At 39.5% G+C, this 18,966-nt stretch overlaps 1 protein-coding gene across 1 annotated transcript; it reads right to left on the bottom strand.

Moving 5' to 3' along the window:
- Positions 1 to 699: 699 nt before the first annotated feature.
- On the bottom strand, positions 700 to 17,860 carry LOC139951045 (E3 ubiquitin-protein ligase TRAIP-like). Its single transcript, XM_071949861.1, has 11 exons — positions 17,790 to 17,860; positions 16,260 to 16,396; positions 14,304 to 14,433; positions 12,466 to 12,633; positions 10,252 to 10,346; positions 9,507 to 9,620; positions 7,588 to 7,675; positions 6,642 to 6,823; positions 5,497 to 5,710; positions 4,154 to 4,318; positions 700 to 1,680 (listed from the first exon to the last, which is right to left on the bottom strand). Exons 2-11 carry the CDS (start codon positions 16,352 to 16,354, stop codon positions 1,570 to 1,572), a joined length of 1,362 nt encoding a protein of 453 aa, XP_071805962.1. The 5' UTR covers positions 16,355 to 16,396; positions 17,790 to 17,860; the 3' UTR covers positions 700 to 1,569.
- Positions 17,861 to 18,966: the final 1,106 nt, after the last annotated feature.

Genomic DNA, 18,966 nt, shown 5'->3' with positions numbered 1-18,966 from the left:
AAATGAGACATTTTAATGGAAAACTACTTCTTTCTCGAAAACTATGTTACTTCAGAGGGAGCCATTTCTCACAATGTTTCATCCTATCAAAAGCTCTCCATTGCTGGTTACCAAGTAAGTTTTTCTGCTCAAAATTATTTTGAGTAATTACCAATGGTGGCCAGTGCCTTTAAGAAACAGTATGTAAGGGGCATATTTCGTCATGCTGGTATATTTCTACAAAGACAACTTAAACATTTGAAAACAACAGAAGCATCTGTTTACATCGATGGTTATTTTTTAGACTCATTATTTATTTAAATGATTATGTACAAGTTTTGGTTTACAAATTTTGTCAATATACATTGTACTTGACTCCACATGGTCGACCGTGTTAGTTCGCAAAGTAAAAAGCTTTTCACCCGATCCAAGGTAATGTGTGACTTCACTTAAGCTTAATAAACCTACAGAAGACATTCTACCAGAGCTCATATTTCACTAAAAACTCAGATTCATCTTAAGATGAATTAAAATGTCACTTACTGATATGCATTGCGACATCACAATTATGTTTGATACACCGCTTTATTTGAAAAGGAGACCACCCCCACACACACCTTAACTATCCCATGGTTCATGCACCCCCACCAGACCAACCCCACACCCTCTGCCCTAAAGACCAGTCAAGCCCCCTCCCCCCCACCACAACTATCCCAAGGTTCGTCCACCAACAGCCAGACCAGCCCCCTTCCCCCCAAATACCTCATGCCTCATCTACCAATCAGACCAGCCTCCCCCCCCCCAAACTTTCCCATGGTTTGTGCACCATCCATCAGACCAAACCCTACACATCTGGATCAACTACTTTATATGTGCAACTGTACATAATATATGTTGAATTGACTTCAATATAAGCATGGCCTTATCGTCAATAGGATCGAGTGTATAAACTTTACTTGGTGGCAAAAGCACAAAAGCTCTCTCCCTTAGAAAGAAAATGTCAACATTTCATTTTGCAACTCTTTACTTTTTCAATCAGAACTGTAACGAGAAGGGTTTCAGTTGGCAGGATGCTTCAATGTTCCCTGACTTGCTTCAGCCAATCAAACCCCCTTCTGCAGCTCCCTATCTGAACAGCTCAGAACCACACACGATACATCACACTTATCTCTTGTGGTCCCAATTTCACTGCCCAGCATGCAGATTGCAGACGAGTACAACACGCTTACTAGGATATAAAGGCTTACCAGCCAGAATACCATGACACATGTTCAATTTCAAACTGGTATCCTTCTCTGCTTTGTTATGCAGAAAATTGCACCATTTTCATTTGCAATAACATGCTCGATACTTTGGTTAAAAAGCAGGAATTTATTATCTAGTAATAGGGCTGACCTTGCTTTAACAGGCTATTTAATCACAAATTTTTAGAATGTGACTAATTTGATCAAACTCATCCACCCAAAATGTCAGGAAAAACAAATTCGAAATTCAGCGTTGACTGTTCTGAATGGCCCCCAACATGGCATTCCGAAATGACACTGAGTAACCTTTAACTTAATGACCAGGCTCATAAACAATGCAAATCTCTCACAAATATTTATCTAAAGTTGGTAAATTAGGAAGGGATTTCCCGGAGCTCGTGGCAGGTTTGCCCTTCTTGATTCCTTTGCCGACAGAGGATGGCTTTATGAAAGAACCCTGTGATTTACTTGATAAGGAAAACAAACACATTCTGATCAAGGTTGTGGGGTAAAAACAAAACAGAATGAAGATTAAAAAAAATCAAAATAATAGAGGCAAAAAAAAAAAAAAAATCCAGCCCGACTCCAAGATTTTATTTTATTTTATGTAAAATAATTTCTTGGTAAATTGGGGGCGCTTTTACCATTTCAAAGTTTCAAAGGCATACTATAATACGGATGTGAATTTTAAATGTCCTATTTTTGCACTGGAGGGGCCTTAACTGTAAAAGGCCGTTTCTGCAAATAAAAGAATTGTAATTAATTTTAAAGAAAAGCATATTCGCCAGTGTGAGAGCAGCATAAAGCAAGACACTCAACCATTTCGCTGCATCCTTCAGATGGGACCTAATGCTGTCAGCCAAGTGTGTTGTCTAATGGAAATAAATTCCTGATGTAACAATGTTAAATCTTGGTCAGGATATTTTATACATTCATGCATGATACTTGGCCCTACGAAAGAGAAGAACCATCTGACATGCATGTAGGGCTGGCTGACCTACAGTACATGTGCATGCCCATAAATAGACTTTTAGATTTTTACCAGACTAAAATGACAATTGAAGTGATTTCTGAGTGCGGAAACAACAAATCAGAAACCTGATTAAAGTAGGAAGAATGTTTTCGCTTTATCACAGCCCTAGGGGGCCTATTTAAATACAGTACTCAGCATTTTTCCTGTGAGGTATGTGTAGCTACTCATTTGAAATATTATAGCTATTTCTTTATTTAACACCATGTAATGGTTTACAAGATGCTGAGGTGGTGAGAAGCTGAGATGCTATAGGGCACTGGGTTATTTTACATCCATTGAACAACACACTTCTAGGCCGATGGCTTTAGGTTCCATCTGAAAGATGCAGCGAAATAGTTGAGTGTCTTGCTTTATGATGCTCTCACAATGGCGAATATGCTAGTGAATGTGCTTATACAAATGTAAATACTTGACAATCGCGTTTGAAACAAAATCAGAACGCTCACAAGTGATTCTCCACCTCCTGAACAAGAGCGTTCAATTAATAGCAACTGCCTTCTAACCAGCAAAAGTTGTGAAGACGGTCATTCACCGTCAGTTTTTGTAAGCATTGGTAAGCCATAGTTAACGTTGGTAAAGTGTGGTAAGCATTTGCAACGATCTTAAGTCTACGTAAGGCATTGGCAAGCATTGGTAAGGGTTCCTATTATATTGGTAAGGATAAGTCAGGGGACGACCGAGGACGACAGAGAAAATATTCCCCATACATTCGAAATGTTTTTGGCGAATTCAACGCGAAATTCAAACATTCATATTCAAAAGAATATTTGCCAAAGTGTGAGAGCAGCATTAGGACACAAATGTTCTGACCAGGCCTGGGTGACTAGTGAAATTGACTACTCGACTTGTTGCACCTCAAATAGTTGCGACTACAACACTAGTCGCAACTAATTCTTAATTCTCAAGATGCATTGTGGGCTGTGGCAATATTTGCTGCAGGCGCAATATAAAATATAAAATTCAAACTAAAAGGATTAAAGGATTGTGTCACAGATGTCTGATTGTGTTTTGTAAGTACATTATGTTGTCGTGAATAGTCCTGAGCAACACACATAGTTCACTAAATAGATAGTCGTGGCTATTTTTGTAGTTCCTGTCATGCCTGTAGTCATGGCGACACAATTAACCGAGTAGTTGAGAAATTGTAGTCGCAACTTGACTAAGCACTCAATATTCGTGACTGTGACACTAGTCACATTAGTCCTCCAGGACTAGTTACGATCGCGGCTAGAACCCAAACTTGCCGATAATAAATACCATGCTCGAGTTCAGTGTTTATATACGCTCGGCCGTGACAGGCCACATAATACTTAATAAGGGAATCAATATGTGGTGAAGAGGTTTTCAACTAGTGGTTTAATCCCAAGGAGGCCTGGTTCTTGATAATTTTACCGAGACGAAGTCGAGGTAAATTATCAAGAACTAGGCCTCGGCGGGTTTAACCACTTACTAGTTGAAAACCGATTCGACACACTTTGATTCCCATTCATAAATACATTTTCGGTCAAAAATATGATCACTTTTTGGTCAAAAGGTAAAATAAATGCAAAAATTATAATTGTTAAATGATTTCTTTCAACACAACACCCCTCCAGCTATGAAATAGTAAAGCCCTCCGCCGCCCTCGGGTAAACAACTCCTTATAAGGGAATGCTGTGGGCGTCGCGCGTATCGGTGATGTGGCACAACTGTTTCAGCCGTTGCTCTTGACATATAGGAATGAAGAAACTGTCTGATAAGAATAGGTGCAAGGTCGCGTGTCACGCCCATGAATTAACACTTTATACCGGTCATAAACAAAGGTTTATACACATCCACGTGATGCGCTCTCCACCAATAGGAATAGTGAAACTGTCCGAGGTATTTATGAAGACAATTTAATAGAACAAAAGGATACAAGTACAGTTTTCTTGAAAACAGTGTTATGGCCTCCCATGCCATTGTAGCCTTTACGAAAGTTACTCCTGGAGTCCGATAGAGGGCGGCGATTATTGAATAGACCAGAGTTTGCTATGCTTGCTGTCACAAGTGCGTCCGATTCCTCTTCACTCTGAGTCTTACACTGGAGAAAAAGATATAACATTATTAACCTTGTGATTCTGACGTGGTGTGTAGATGTGTAATATGTAAGAGCTTGTGTGTTTTTCTACTATTGCGGAGAAGATTTATGAAAACCGGGGGGGGGGGGGGGGGTTTAGGTTCTGGAAAAATCTCCTCCTCCGGCCCGAGCCCCATTTCATAGAGCTGCTTACGGACAACAATTTACCAAGCACAAAGCAATTCTGCTTACCAGAATATGATTTGTAACATGCATTGTACCATTAAGGACTGGTTTACTGCATAGTTTTGGTTCCTCCTCCGACCCGAGCCCCATTTCATAGAGCTGCTTACGGACAACAATTTACCAAGCACAAAGCAATTCTGCTTACCAGAATATGATTTGTAACATGCATTGTACCATTAAGGACTGGTTTACTGCATAGTTTTGGTTCAGCAAGAAACTGTCCGCTTAAGCAGCTGCATAAAACTGAGCCCTGAACTACTATTGGCTCAGTGGATCGAGTAACAACTACTCATGCTTAACTTTGAGCCCTGAACTACTATTGGCTCAGTGGATCGAGTAACAACTACTCATGCTTAACTTTGAGCCCTGAACTACTATTGGCTCAGTGGATAGAGTAACAACTACTCATGCTTAACTTTGAGCCCTGAACTACTATTGGCTCAGTGGATCGAGTAACAACTACTCATGCTTAACTTTGAGCCCTGAACTACTATTGGCTCAGTGGATCGAGTAACAACTACTCATGCTTAACTTTGAGCCCTGAACTACTATTGGCTCAGTGGATCGAGTAACAACTACTCATGCTTAACTTTACTGCTGCAGAGCCAGTTATTATTGGTCTCAATGTTAAGACTAGGCTGCTCGGTGTTCCGACAAACCATAATGAATTTGATTTACACCCCGACTAGGGTAAGGGTTAAGATTCGGAAAATAAACTTAATCGCCTGCTCTAGTCATCGTCAGGAGACTGAAGAATAGAGGCTGTATATGTTCTTACACGAATAATCTACACAGTGAAGTAGTGACAGTCACTCGTTGTTTCCAACAAACCGATAACTATGGAGTAAAATATAGGGAAAAAATGCCTTGGTAAAGCGCACCCTTTTTAGAAACGAAGCATACAGGGCTGGAATTATATTGCTACAACCCCAACTGTTAATCATTACATACTGTACCTTCTTATTTTTGTGAGCAAGGGACGTCGTCTTGACAAACGGCAAGTCAAACTCATGACATGCCCTCTTAGCCTGAGTACTTGGGCTTGGACCTTCATCGAATCGAGGTGTAGAGGGGTTACCAGGGAATGGGGAGCCAGTATCATCCAGGTCAATGATACCTCCATTCTCTGGGGTGCTTAGCTCGGGGCGCTTGAACTGACAGGGTGCAGGACTGGGGAACATGATACAAAAGTGTAACATTTTAAAGTCATTTCCAAAAAAGTCATTAAAGGACATTATTGGTAATACTCAAAATAATTATTAGCATGAAACCTTACTTCATAACAAGTAATGGGGAGAGGTTGATAGTATAAAACATTGTGAGAAACAGCTCCCTCTGAAGTGCCATAGTTTTCGAGCAGGAAGTAATTTCGACACTTTGATTTTGAGACCTCAAGTTTAGAATTTGAGGTCTCGAAATCAAGCATCTGAAAGCACACAACTTCGTGTGACAAGGGTGTTTTTTCTTTCATTATTATCTCGCATTATCTTTCATTATTATACATCGACGACCGATTGAACTCAAATTTTCACAGGTTTGTCATTTTATGTATAATTATGTGAAGATACACCAAGTGAGAAGACTGGTCTTTGACAATTACCAATAGTGTCTACTGTCTTTAAAAATAATCATCAACGTTCAATTGTGACATCAACGTTAAATTGTGCCATCAACGTTAAATTGTGCCATCAACATTGAATCATGTCATCAACATTGAATCATGTCATCAACATTTAATACTTCACGTTAATTATTCACGTTTTGAACATGTTCCAGTAGTGGTACGCCAATAAATTTGCATGCAAGATGCAACATGCAAGATGCATGTACATGTAACAGCGTTAACACGCAACACAATGCAAAATATGCGCATTGTGTGTTTTGCGTACGCAAGGCAGACTGTGAGAATACGATCAAAATCAGAAATATTTTAATGTTGGGAGCTGCATTACTTACTTCACGAAAATGATGGATTAGTGAGGAATAAATGACGACCAGATTTGAGTTATGAAGCTTTGAAAATTTCTGCCCCAGATTTGGACCCTGATATCCAGGACGTCACTGAAGTATACAAGTGTAAGGTCACCAGGGCTAGGTTTACCTCTCCATGATGAGCCTTGTGAGGGCAGTCTTGCTCGCTCCACTGGGCGATTCCATTGTCTTATGTAGGAGTGTTACTCTGTCCTTCAGATTTTTTTTTTCCTCCTGGGCACAGCGAAGATCTTCCTCGGTACTCTTCAGCTGGTTCTTGACGCGTTCTAACTCAAGGGCTTTAGCCAATAACTAAATACCAGTACAAAAGTAAAAGATGTCAGTGCAAGTGGATTGCAGAGCCAAGGATAGGTAGAAAGGTACCGATTCAAACAATTATAGTAATAATAATGGCTTCTTATAGAGTACTCATACATATCCGTCATTCAGAAACGCTTAAGACGCTTCAACATTTTACATAGCACCATGTGATGTATTTACAAGGTGCTGTGGCGAAATATGCAGCCAATCAAACCACGAACACCAGGGGCAAAGGATGTCGGACACTTCATACCTTTGCCACTTCGTAACCTGGACACTTTGAACCTTTGGGACACTTCGTAATATTTTAAAGTCAAACAATCACACAATCGTCAAAATGGCTCCTTAGTCCCAACAAAATAGTAACAATTGGTTTGATTTGCTTTTATTTCATAATCATCTGATCCAAAGCACAAAATAATCATAAACGATGCAGAAATCCCGAATTAGTACGAAGGTAGGAAGTGTCTCATGAGAAGGTACGACATGTACGAAGTGACTCGTGAGAAGGTATGAATTGTTTTGTAAGAAGGTACGAAGTGTCCAAGGTACGAAGTGTCCAAAGTCACTTCGTACCTGACGAAGTGTCCAGGGTACTAAGTGGCATGAAGGTACGAAGTGTCCTGACACCGGGGCAAACTGGGTTCTTTTACGTGCATTGCACATCACACGGGACTAACTACATAGACCATGGCCTTCGTGGCATCCATACCATCCAAGGCTTGTTACTTGCCCTGGTGCTCAAATCTACTCACATTTTTCGAACAATTTGAAAACTTTTTCTTGGCCGAGTCTAGCTCTTCTTTCAGCTTCTTACGATTTAATTTGTTGGCTTGAAACTCTCTGTGAAAGACAAAACGGAATGACAACTTTTTGTTTTAAATGAAGGATTGAGTCACAGTAAAACGTTGGTATAAACACTGCAACAGTCTACAGTACAACCATGCTCAACAATTTTACGTATATTTGACAGTTAATAGTATGTTAAATTTGCATCGGGATAAAGAATATTAATTACGGTTTTTACCCATATACACCGATTTTTGTTAGCACTGCACTGTATACTCAGTACTTGCCCTAGTTCTAGGCATATTACTTGGTTGGGATTGATCATTATTTGACAGTTGCACTGGCTGAAAAAACGCTGTTGGGTTTATAAATAAATTTCGCTAAATCTGTGATATTTTGATGTCTTTTTTTTTACAGCAACCATCAAAACAAGTTGGTTCTATGATTCTACACCCCTAAATTACGTAAAGTAATTTCAGTGCCCAGGTCAAACATTTACGTTCTAGTTTATGCATTCCGAAATTGCCATTACCGTAAATGTGCAATCTTTTTTATGTACTCCAAAAGTAGTGTCATAAATTATATGTAGATCCCATATGCACTGTACATACATGTACATACATATTATCCTGAGAGTGCATTAATACTTAAGAAGTACAAATTATGTACTTTTGACTTTGGAGTTACCAAGGTACATTTTTATTTGTTAGAAATTCCTTTTACAAAAGAATGTTTCAAAAAACCTTTAAAAATGAGGCATTTTTGAAACGCACAAAAAAAAAAGTTAATTACCATATACTGAATACAGCAAAACAATTTTTTATATACTGTGATTTGTTAAGTTTCATAGGGTAGTTTTATCCATTTTCATGCATATTTTCTTTTTTGCATTATCAGTTTTTGGTATTTATTTGCAAAAACAAATAGTGGCTTGTATTTCAACCCTTTCTATAGATGACAACACAAGAAACATGAACACATGTAAAGTGTAACAAAAGCACTCAAGTGGAAATGTGTGCATGTAGGGAAACAAAGAGAGGCAGAAAGCACACAGACAAACCATACCAAGGGGTAAACAATGATTAAGAAGATAGGGGTGGGGCCAGAGGAATGAAGGGGCTGGTTTGACCACCAGAATAAGGGAGAATAAATAATTAACTAGTGAGTGAGGAACTGGTAGACTAATTTTCTTTTGTCTCATATAAACACCGTGCCATTGCTCAAAGAGTTTGCTAAGATTCATATGCATTGACCCCTGCTTTCACAATACAGAAAATCCATGTTAAACTAGGGCAGGGTTTGCCCTAGACTGGCCAACATGACTACATGTATGTAGTTAGCTTATCATTTCACTCCTCCAGCTTTGTTAGTAGTCTGTACTTCAATTTAAATATGGATGCTTCCCGGCACTGAACTAGCCTTAAGAACTAGTTGGACAGGCTTTTGACTGGTCCACCTGTGTGTTAGCGGACCACTGCTAAGGGAAAACACTGAATTATTGGATGGACTTGGTGTTGCATATTTATTCTAAGAATGCGGCATCTGGTGCTCCCCCACCCCCTTCTATTGTGTTTTGGGAATTTTTGATTTTTTTTTCCCAAAGGATTTTGAGGGGAGGAGATACCTTTGTACAAGAGAGTAAGAGTGTGTGAACATCTTATTTAATTGAATTTTGTTTAGGGGGACACAACCTCATCTACTTATCGGCATGGTATACATGGCATTGAATGTGAGGTACAGTAGCAATATAATTTGGTTTGCGGTAACACCATGTGTATATCCACTTGCTGGTTAGATTATGTTCTTTTGAGAACGCAAACCAAATACATATAGTACATAAAATATATGTATTTAAGTAAGATTAACATTGCCGTCATTATGAAACCTTTTGAGTAGTACACAGTATGTAGCTAGCTCTCCTGCAGCTCTTGGGCCATCGCCGTATTCTTTAAGTAAAGATTCTGTAGCCTCAGCACTGCTAGTCAACACCGTTTCCAACCTGTTTAGAATAACAAACACAAGAAAAACACTGTCATTTATTTTAGTGACATTATCATATTGTAACATACCCTGGGCACGATTTCACATAACATGAAAAATCATCTTGCAATAAGTTGTTTAATACAGCCAGAACTGCCAACATTTGCATCTTGCAATCAGGCCGATTTTGTACAGCAACCAGTGAGATATTTAGAACTACATTCAACATAATAGGGGCAAACTTTCCATAATCAGGGAGAACTTAAAAAATTGTTATCAGAACATGGAACGATTGGTTTATTTTCAGGGAACTTTCTGCAGAATCAGGGAGATGGTAGCTCTGTACTGCCATTGTGATTTAGTTGGATTCAAGGAACTGGCGAAAACACCAAGAAGATGAAAAGATGGAAATACATCTCTGGGGGTGCTTCTGCTGTCTGAGCAAAAGTTACCAGGAAACCAGTTGCAAATGGACCATGTTACATTATACTATGGCTGGTGACCTCAGAAAAATAAGCAAATTGTGTACAGCGCCTTTTTTTTTTTAAATTTCTCAGCTCATGAAAACAGTCACTATATTTCATCTTTAAGCTGCTATTTGTTGCTAAGCACAATTTTTCTTCTAAGCAATTCTCTGATTTTGGTTAAACCTTTCAAGATGTTGTAGCTTCTCACGGAGTCTCTTTGCTTCCTTCTTAGCTTGTTTAGCTTCATCTATCTGGTACGATAGTAGGGATAGCTGCTTCTAAAAGGGTGAACGGAAGAAATAAAACTCTATTAAAAGAAAGCAGACATGGTTGAACTGAATGGCAGTGAAGCATGTGTGAGGTGCTTGGTGCATGGTGCCTGCCTAGTTCTCTCGAAGTGTAAGGGCTACTGCATAATGTACACTCTTACATGTAGGTTCAGTCTAACATTTCCTGCTACAGTTTGTTGTTTATGGTAGCAATAAAGTAAGATGGGGTACAGGTTAGGTCGTGGCCGAGTGGTCAAGGGCATAGGACACAAGCTCTAGTCACTCGTTTTTGACCACTAGAGTGGGTTCGTGTCCCAGCCTCAACACTTGTGACCTTAAACAAGACGCTGAAACAGTATTGCCTTTCCTTCAAATGGTACGTAAACAGTTGGTCCCGTGTGTTGTTGATAAAAATCCATTCCCCTGGTGATTAGAAGAATGGGTTTGCTTCCAGTTTTCTGGTATGATTTGCTGCATATTGTGCCACAGCACAATAACAACGGGTTATGGCCAGGATTGTAGCTACATGGACAATGATGGAGCTATACATGTATATTTAATAAATGGCTCTTAAATCTGCTCTGGAAATGTAAGGGCAAAGGAAAATACTGAATACTCTTAGGTTTAATCTGAGCATTCCTTGCTGAAGAATTTTTTCTGGTGAAATTAAGTAGCTGCCACACGTCAGTAGTAGGTAGTAGGTCACACTCCTCAGCTACCAGTCTGTCTTGTGAAACCACATCTTGCCATTCATATTTGTGGGTATTAGATCTAATTCCAATACAGACCACTACATTGTACATGTGTGTACCAACCTGATTTGAGCCTTGTTTGCAAGGCAGTCTTGTGCTATCCCTTAAACAAAACAAGGGTGCTTGCTATGTGAGCTAGAAACACCGGGGGTTAACTTCTTCTTCTCTTCAAAGATATGTGTTCTAGGTTCTTTTTACGTTCTCTATAAATCCTATGTCCCATCCGAAGAACAGAGTAATTGTGGTAACGTACTTTTTTCAAGGACACAGGTGCCACGACTGGGACTCAAAGACACACTCTGCTGATCGGAAACACTAGAGCTTGAGTCCGATGCATAGTTTACCTACATGTACATGTACCTACGATGATGGGCAGGGCTCAAACTTTACACTGGATCGCAGGCCTGAGTGTAAGGCCTGTAAACTTTTGACTGCGCAAGCCCGGCGGTCTTGTGTATTTTTAATGACGAGAAGTGAAGAATGATACCCCACTGTGCAATGTCTTTAACAAAAAATAATCTGTTCACAATGTTGACTTTGATCTGATGAAATACCATTCAAGTCTACATGTTCCATTCAAGTATTGAAGTAGGCCCATTCTTTTAAAGCTCGGTTCATATTTCCTGCGAATGCGGAGCGAATATTGACGTCAGCAAATTCGCAACAAATAATTTGCAGCAGTTTAAAGCCATTGGACCCTTTCGGTTAACAGTGTTGTCCAAGGCCCACACTTTGTGTACCACAACTTCTATATCAAATAACAAACCTGTGAAACTCAAGGCTCATTCGGTCATCGGAGTCGGGAGAAAACAACGGAAAAACCCACCCTTGTTTCCGCGCGTTTCGCCATGTCATGACATGTGTTTATAAAATAAATCCGTAATTCTCGTTAACGAGAATTTACATTTTGCTGTTTTCTCAAAAAGTAAAGCATTTTATGTACTAATATTTCAAGAGAAGTCTTTCACCATTGCCTTCTGTAAACCCTGTAAGTTATTTGTAAATCTGTGAACTTTAATTTTTTTTTCTGAACCAAAAGGGTCCAATGGCTTTAACTCTGCTTAACTCACTTGCGAATATCGCTGCGAAAGGAAGGTTGTGATGACAAATTTACGTCCAATTCGCATCGCATTCGCAGGAAGTATGAATGGGGCTTAAGTATTGTCTTTACGGGTATTAAAATGACCATAAAGACAATTGAAATCAATCTTCCCCTAGTGCTTGTTTAAATAGAAACAGTTAACTTAAAGGCATGTTGAACTGATTTAAGAAGATATATCTCTTATTCTCATATTGTAAAAAGAATTCCGGTCCAGTAAACATTTTGAACCACAATCCCTGAGGCAATATTCCAGCCCTGATGAGGGTTTTCATACCTTGAGTGCATCACACGTCGTCTGCTCAGCCTCAAGATTGTGTCTTAGATCCTTATTTTTCTTGGTCAGCGTTTTGTTTAAGTTGAGAGTTCTCTGGTTCTCCTCAGTGAGGGCCGACTTGACGGTGTCTCGCTTCTTTAGCTCCGCTTGCAACGTGTGTAACTCATTCTTTAATATGAAATATTGAACAAAATTCTTCTATAATTGATACAATAATTTAAACTACAAAGGAAACTGACTGTGTAGTCCCTGGCAACACAGCAGTTAACAAATTGCATGATTGTACTAGCTTCCCCAAACAAAGATATTGACTGATAGGGAGATTGCCAACATAGGGCTAGACAGCTCAGATGTTGGTAGAGCGTCAACATGTTAACCCGGAAGTCATTGATTCAAATCACGCTCTAGTGAATTTTTCTTTGTTCAACCAAAATAGATTTCAATTTTACCCAAGTCAGTTTTCCTAACAAGTTGTTTATTGTTTGTATTTTGATATCTGAAGTACAAAGTTGTATCCCTGTAAAGATGATCCCCTGGATTCCGCTTCCCAGGTTGAAGGGCACATTATCGTTAAGTTGGGTGCAATCCCTGGCTACACAGCAGTAAATGGTTGCATGGCTTGTGACTGGCACCCCTGAACATATTGACAAAATAGGCAAAATATCATTCCCACCATAGGGCTAGTGTACATGTAGCTCAGTTGGTAGAGCGTCAGCATGTTAACCCACAAGTCAATCATCCATTTTCAAATTATGCTCTAGTCAATTACTCCTTGATCAACTTCAAACCAATAAGACCAAGTACATATAACATTTGTGTACATACAGGCCTGTTCAGTGTATGCCTTGTTTTTAAAGGGCATGGCACTAAGTCGTTAATTTCTACTGTCATGACTGTAGCATTTCAAGGGCACCAAGGCAATGACCAGGAGGCATGGAGGCGAAGGCCTTTGTTGCCTCTGTGAGGCCTTTGTTGCCTCTGTGAAGTATTAGGCCTGTACATGAGTGCCTTCCCCAGTTTCTATTATGACATGTAAAAGTTTGCAATTAAAGGCAGTGGACACTATTGGTAGTTGTCAAAGACTAGCCTTCACAGTTGGTGTATCTCAACAATTGCATAAAATAACAAACCTGTGAAAGTTTGAGCTCAATCGGTTATCAAAGTTGCGAGATAATAATGAAAGAAGAAAACCCTTGTCACACGAAGTTGTGTGTGTTTAGATGGTTGATTTCGAGACTTCAAGTTCTAAACTTGAGGTTTCGAAATCAAATTCTGGGAAAACTACTTTTTTCTCCAAAACTATGGCACTTCAGAGGGAGCGGTTTCTCACAATGTTTTATACCACCAACCTTTCCCCATTACTTGTCACCAAGAAAGGTTTTATGCGAATAATTATTTTGAGTAATTACCAATAGTGTCCACTGCCTTTAATGAGACACAATTCCAGTAAAGTTCATTTAAAATTAAAGTTATCTGGGTGGAAACAGCCTAAAACTCAAGTCTGGCTCATGATGCATGACATGTGATGTCACTGGGTGGAACAGTTGAATGAATCTTCCTTTTTTTTGTACAATGTTTTGAAAAAGGAGGAAATTTGTTATCAGAATGGTAAAACCATGTTAACTGTATTTTCTAATGGGTGTTTTAATTGTTTGGATTTTAATATGTTTTGTTTTAATTGTTCAGCGCCCAGGAGCATGTTAACATGGATAGGCGCTATATAAATTTCCATTATTATTATTATTATTATTATTAGTAATAACAAATATTGCATGCCTGGAAGTTTGTAAAACACTGATTAAGTTGAGTCCCAATGAACATCAGAAGATTGAACTCACCTTGAGTTTGCTTGGATCGATATCTCCTGCGTCTGAACCCACTTCAAAAAACAGCTTAATGGTAGAGCGCTGAGTAGCCCTAGCACGACACTGAGGACAGGTTGCTGAGTTGGCCAGCCATGTAAGGAGACTATAAACAGTATCAAATAAAAACAAGTCAGCAAGTCAGTTAGAGTCAGGTATGGAAAGGGAATTCTCGTATGGGAAGAGACACTTAGAAAAAGCTACTACATGTACTTGATGACAATTATTTGTGGAGATTTGTAGAAAGTAAGGTCTGGACCCATTTTACTTGAGATGGTAAAATCGTCAGTTTGTGTTAACTGTACAATGTAGTTCAACAGCCAAGCTACATTGTGGCATGCATAAATGTTAAGGGTGATGCTTGTCATATGGGCAAACTTATAAAGAAAGATAATAAAAGTCACTTGTGAATGTTTCATCTGGAATGAGAAAACAGCACCAAACTTTCACAGTATTTTCACATGAATGTCAAATCTATCCATATTTTGCCAGGTGACAACCCACAGGTACCAACTGCATAATGTATGTAGATCTCTGGCTACAGCATTTGCAAACAAACACCAACCCTCAGATATCTGAGAAATAATTCATGAACAAATCGCTTCTCAGATTTAAGATGTTTCTAGTGATTGGGCACTTCATATGAAATAATTAGGCAGGATGCTTTCCAATTACCATCTATATATCAAGTAAGCTTTCAACTGTACACATTCAAATTTACATATTTTTTGCAATGGTCATTACCGACGATGACCCAACCTGTAATTAATTAAGCATTTCAGTTTGCCTGAAAACTGACCCCCCAAAAAATAAGCTAGTAATTATCATGTAACGCAAAATTGGCCTAATTTCACAGCTCTTCTTGCCATGGATAACAACTTTGACGTAAGGCTTAATGTACAGGGAAAGCCCTAGTTTTGTGCTAGCCGTATCCTAATACATGTATAATGTACATTAGCCCCTTTCACATGAGAGAACCCAAAACCTACGACCACTGTTTGGGGCGCCAGTTGTCTTTCCCAAAGGTTGCTTGCGATTTTATGATAAAAATTTAGCCTCTAGACGATCAAATTCAAGGCTAACATGATCAGTTTTTTGTTTTTTGATGATCTTCCTGTCAAGGAAACTTAGCAAACTTCCACAAGGGGAAAACACCAAGAGGCAACAGCCAATCCCTCTCTCACAAACATTGGTTTAACATGAATCGCACAAATCATTCAGAAATTGTAATTCAGCAACTAGAAGACAATACTTCTTTCTAATTCTAATCCAATACTTCTAATTCTAGTCATTGTTAAATCAGCGGTTAGCTCGGGGGATTCAAACCCACAACCTTGATGCATGATTGCAAGTCCTGCAGTCTAAGGGGCCATTTATAACAGTCAATGTTTACAAATTTCTAAATAAGTGTGACCCACCCAACCACCCCAAATTTTGACTTTTAAATATTGATTTACTTTACATTATGATCTATGCACCAAAGAACAAAATAATACTCAAATGATGCATATTTTTTAGGTCAAAGGTCTCCAACCAGAAGCCCAGTTTTCAATAGCTGTTCTTGGCTTAAACACACAAGCACATAAAACTTTACACAACAGTTTTTGGCTACATGTACGTAGATATTCTGAGGTTCTGCTCTCGCATAAAATGCTGATGACAAGTTTTATTAAGGGCAGAAATTAGGGGACAAGATCGTCTACGAAATGTATAATTTGTTTTTAACTGAATTTTGATTTTGGCCCTACAATTTGTATCTGGCTCCCACAGCATTAAACCTACATACATTGTCCATGTAGGCCCTATTGTCTATAAAACAGTCACTCTTCCAAGAGGCACTTGTTTACATAACATTGAGAGCAAAAAGACTAGTGTTAATGGAACCCATTTATTCAACAAGGAGTTAACTGGTTTGTGGTCAAACTATCTTACCATTCCTCGTGGAAAGTGTGTCCACAAGGGCAAGCCATGACGACTGTGTCTCCTTCAAAGTAGTCATGGCAGATGATACAGCAAGCATTAATCATTCTGCTGGTGATTCTTTAAGAAACTTCAAATCAGTGTTACACCTGCAATACAATAATAGGATACTTTGCAGGCATCGGAATACCCACGGCACCCACAGCAATTGCTGTGGTGTGTGCTGTGGGGTGTGCTGTGGTGTGTGCTGTGGTGTGTGCTGTGGTGTGTGCTGCCGATTGTCCTCAAACTGCCGAACGAATCGCGAAGTCACGACATGTTACGATCGTGTGCTTAGTATTTTTTCTCAGGACGACTGTGGAAAATTAACTACTCTAGGCCTAATGTTCATCCTGGAAAGAAAAAATATCTGATCCGTGCTTTGTGTACAAAACATGTCACACGTCCGGGAACCATAGATCTAGAGTGTAATATACATGTACTGGTACCCTGAGCGAGCTGCTTCGTGGTTTCCAGTAGGACTAGTTTCCAGATGCGTTGATATTATGTTTTGCAAAAAATAGTTAATGGCCTGACGTTTCGACCCTAGCAGAGTCTTTCTCGAAGGCTAAAAAAAACACAAAAAAAACCTGATGTTATGTTTTGTACACGGATCGGGTATTTTTTCTTTCCAGGACAAACATAAATAGATAATTTTCTATTTTTGAATGTGTGTGCCAGATAATTCTCCATGTTCGTTCTTGGAAAAAATAATATGCGCACAATCGTCACGTGTCGTGACTTCGCGGTGCGTTCAACAGTTCGGGGACAATCGACATTCGTAGTGTAGTGGTAAAAACCATGGAGCCCATGTAAAAACGAAATAGATCATAGATGGGGACTGAATGATTATGGTAAGAATTTAACTTTTTTTTTTTGTGGTTGCGGTTTGGATTTCCTAGCTAGACCACTCTATCTAGGTCAATTAGAGTTCAAAGAACACGTACGTGTACAGCCTAATTATGGCGAAATTTGATTAAAAAAAAAGAGGGAAAAGTTTTCGTATGTGGGGCCACGCGCCACCACTTTTTCATTCGATATGAAATTATATAGTATCTAAATCTAATTCTAATTTACCTCAAGGCTCGATGAGTGAGATATCCTTTTTTTGTAAAAATGAGTGAAAAAATGGTGCCACCACGGGTGGCGCCATATACGGAAAGTTATCCAAGAAGAGATTTGCACTCAATCGAAACCCCCCCCGTTTGTGTTGTGAGACATGTCAACTAGCCCACCTTGTTGAGCTGTAAATGGCTCCACTGTAACATCGGTCTCATCACTGTTGCCAGTGATGAGACCGATGTTAAAAAAGCGGAGCCATTTACAGCTCAACAAGGTGGGCTACATGTCAACGGTCAACTGATTGTAATGTTGTCAAGTGGTACGTTTTTGTACACAAGTCAAAGACCACCCTGTTCTAAAGAGGATTTTGAAATCAACATTACCACAAAAAACTTGTAACAAATCAACAGAAAACCATAACATAGAGGAAGAAAAACTTACGATTTTCATTCTTTCAAACATGGCGCTGTACGTACCACTGCTGAGTTCTTCAATCCACCAATCGATAGAGGGCGCCCTGGTTAAAAAAAAAAAAAAAAAAAAAAACGTAGCCGCATCCGCATGCTTGACCAGTGCATACATGTTTGTTTGTTTGTTTGTTTGTTTGTTTGTTTGTTAGAATGATCTTCCCGTCGGCAAACTCCCACAAGGGATATGCAGGCCTATGTTACCATAGAGTTATATTATTACTCTATGGTTTAAAAAAAATGTCTTTTGAAAAAACTACCACAGGCATAAAGTAGTCGCGACCCTTGCAATTATAGAGCTGTCTTGCCAACTGGTGGACTAGGTACATGTAGGCCTATCATGTTTATGTCTGTGTGAGCCGCACAGATAGGCCCCTTTCGATACCACGGCTTCGGCTTTGGATTCGGCTTCAGGCTCCGTCCTCTTGTCTGCTGAAGCCCTGCTGAACGCCGCGCATGGTTATTGTCAAAACAACCGCGGTGGCAAGCCTGGGCCGAATCCAAAGCCGAAGGCATGGTTTAGAAAGAGCCACTATTGTTGTAGCCGCACTGTATTAAAAACGCCCAATGCGTCACTGCAAAGTCAATTCATAGTGGACTCCATCTAGCTCTAAGAAAACAAATTGGAGACTCGTCATTTTGTTGTTGAGCATTTCATAATATTTTCTTACGATTCATAATCATAGGTTTCTACCTCCATGGTTTTACCCGTGCACCAATATTGTGTCTGTGCACTGTGACTTAAGTTTGTTCAGTGGTTTCTGAGGCGCGGGCCAGCTTTTCATCATGATTCACATCTAGCTCACATGGGATGGCCCCCGGTTCCGCACCAGTTGCAGTCTCTATGGGGGGGGGGGGGGGGGGGGCGTAGGTGACTTCCAGGTGACTTGAGATGGGGTCCGTTTTTCAAAGATTTACGAATGATACACTCTAAAAACTAAAGAGTTAAATCCAACACTTGCATAAGTTCGGTGAGTGACTACACTTTGACATCGAAACCTTTCTTATACGTCACAGTGTATAGAAGGTAATAGCCTCAACGATTCGATTCTGTTTCTTAGACCCCATGGAATCCGACACGAAGAACCGACAGCCAAATAAATGAGTAATTCTGACGGGGGTGCAAAATGTACTCTCCCGAAGGAAAACCG

Source organism: Asterias amurensis, chromosome 18, assembly GCF_032118995.1.
Source record: "Asterias amurensis chromosome 18, ASM3211899v1".
Taxonomy (NCBI): domain Eukaryota; kingdom Metazoa; phylum Echinodermata; class Asteroidea; order Forcipulatida; family Asteriidae; genus Asterias; species Asterias amurensis.
Note: the sequence above shows the minus strand (reverse complement) of the source record. Positions and strands in the feature narration are given on the sequence as shown.

Coding starts and splice junctions, on each gene's coding strand:
- LOC139951045 (XM_071949861.1), bottom strand. CDS start 16,354: ATGATTAATGCTTGCTGTATCATCTGCCATGACTACTTTGAAGGAGAC. Junction 14,434..16,259: donor CACACTTTCCACGAGGAATG/GTAAGATAGTTT, acceptor TACTGTTTATAG/TCTCCTTACATGGCTGGCCA. Junction 4,319..5,496: donor TTGCTCACAAAAATAAGAAG/GTACAGTATGTA, acceptor CTTTTTCTCCAG/TGTAAGACTCAGAGTGAAGA.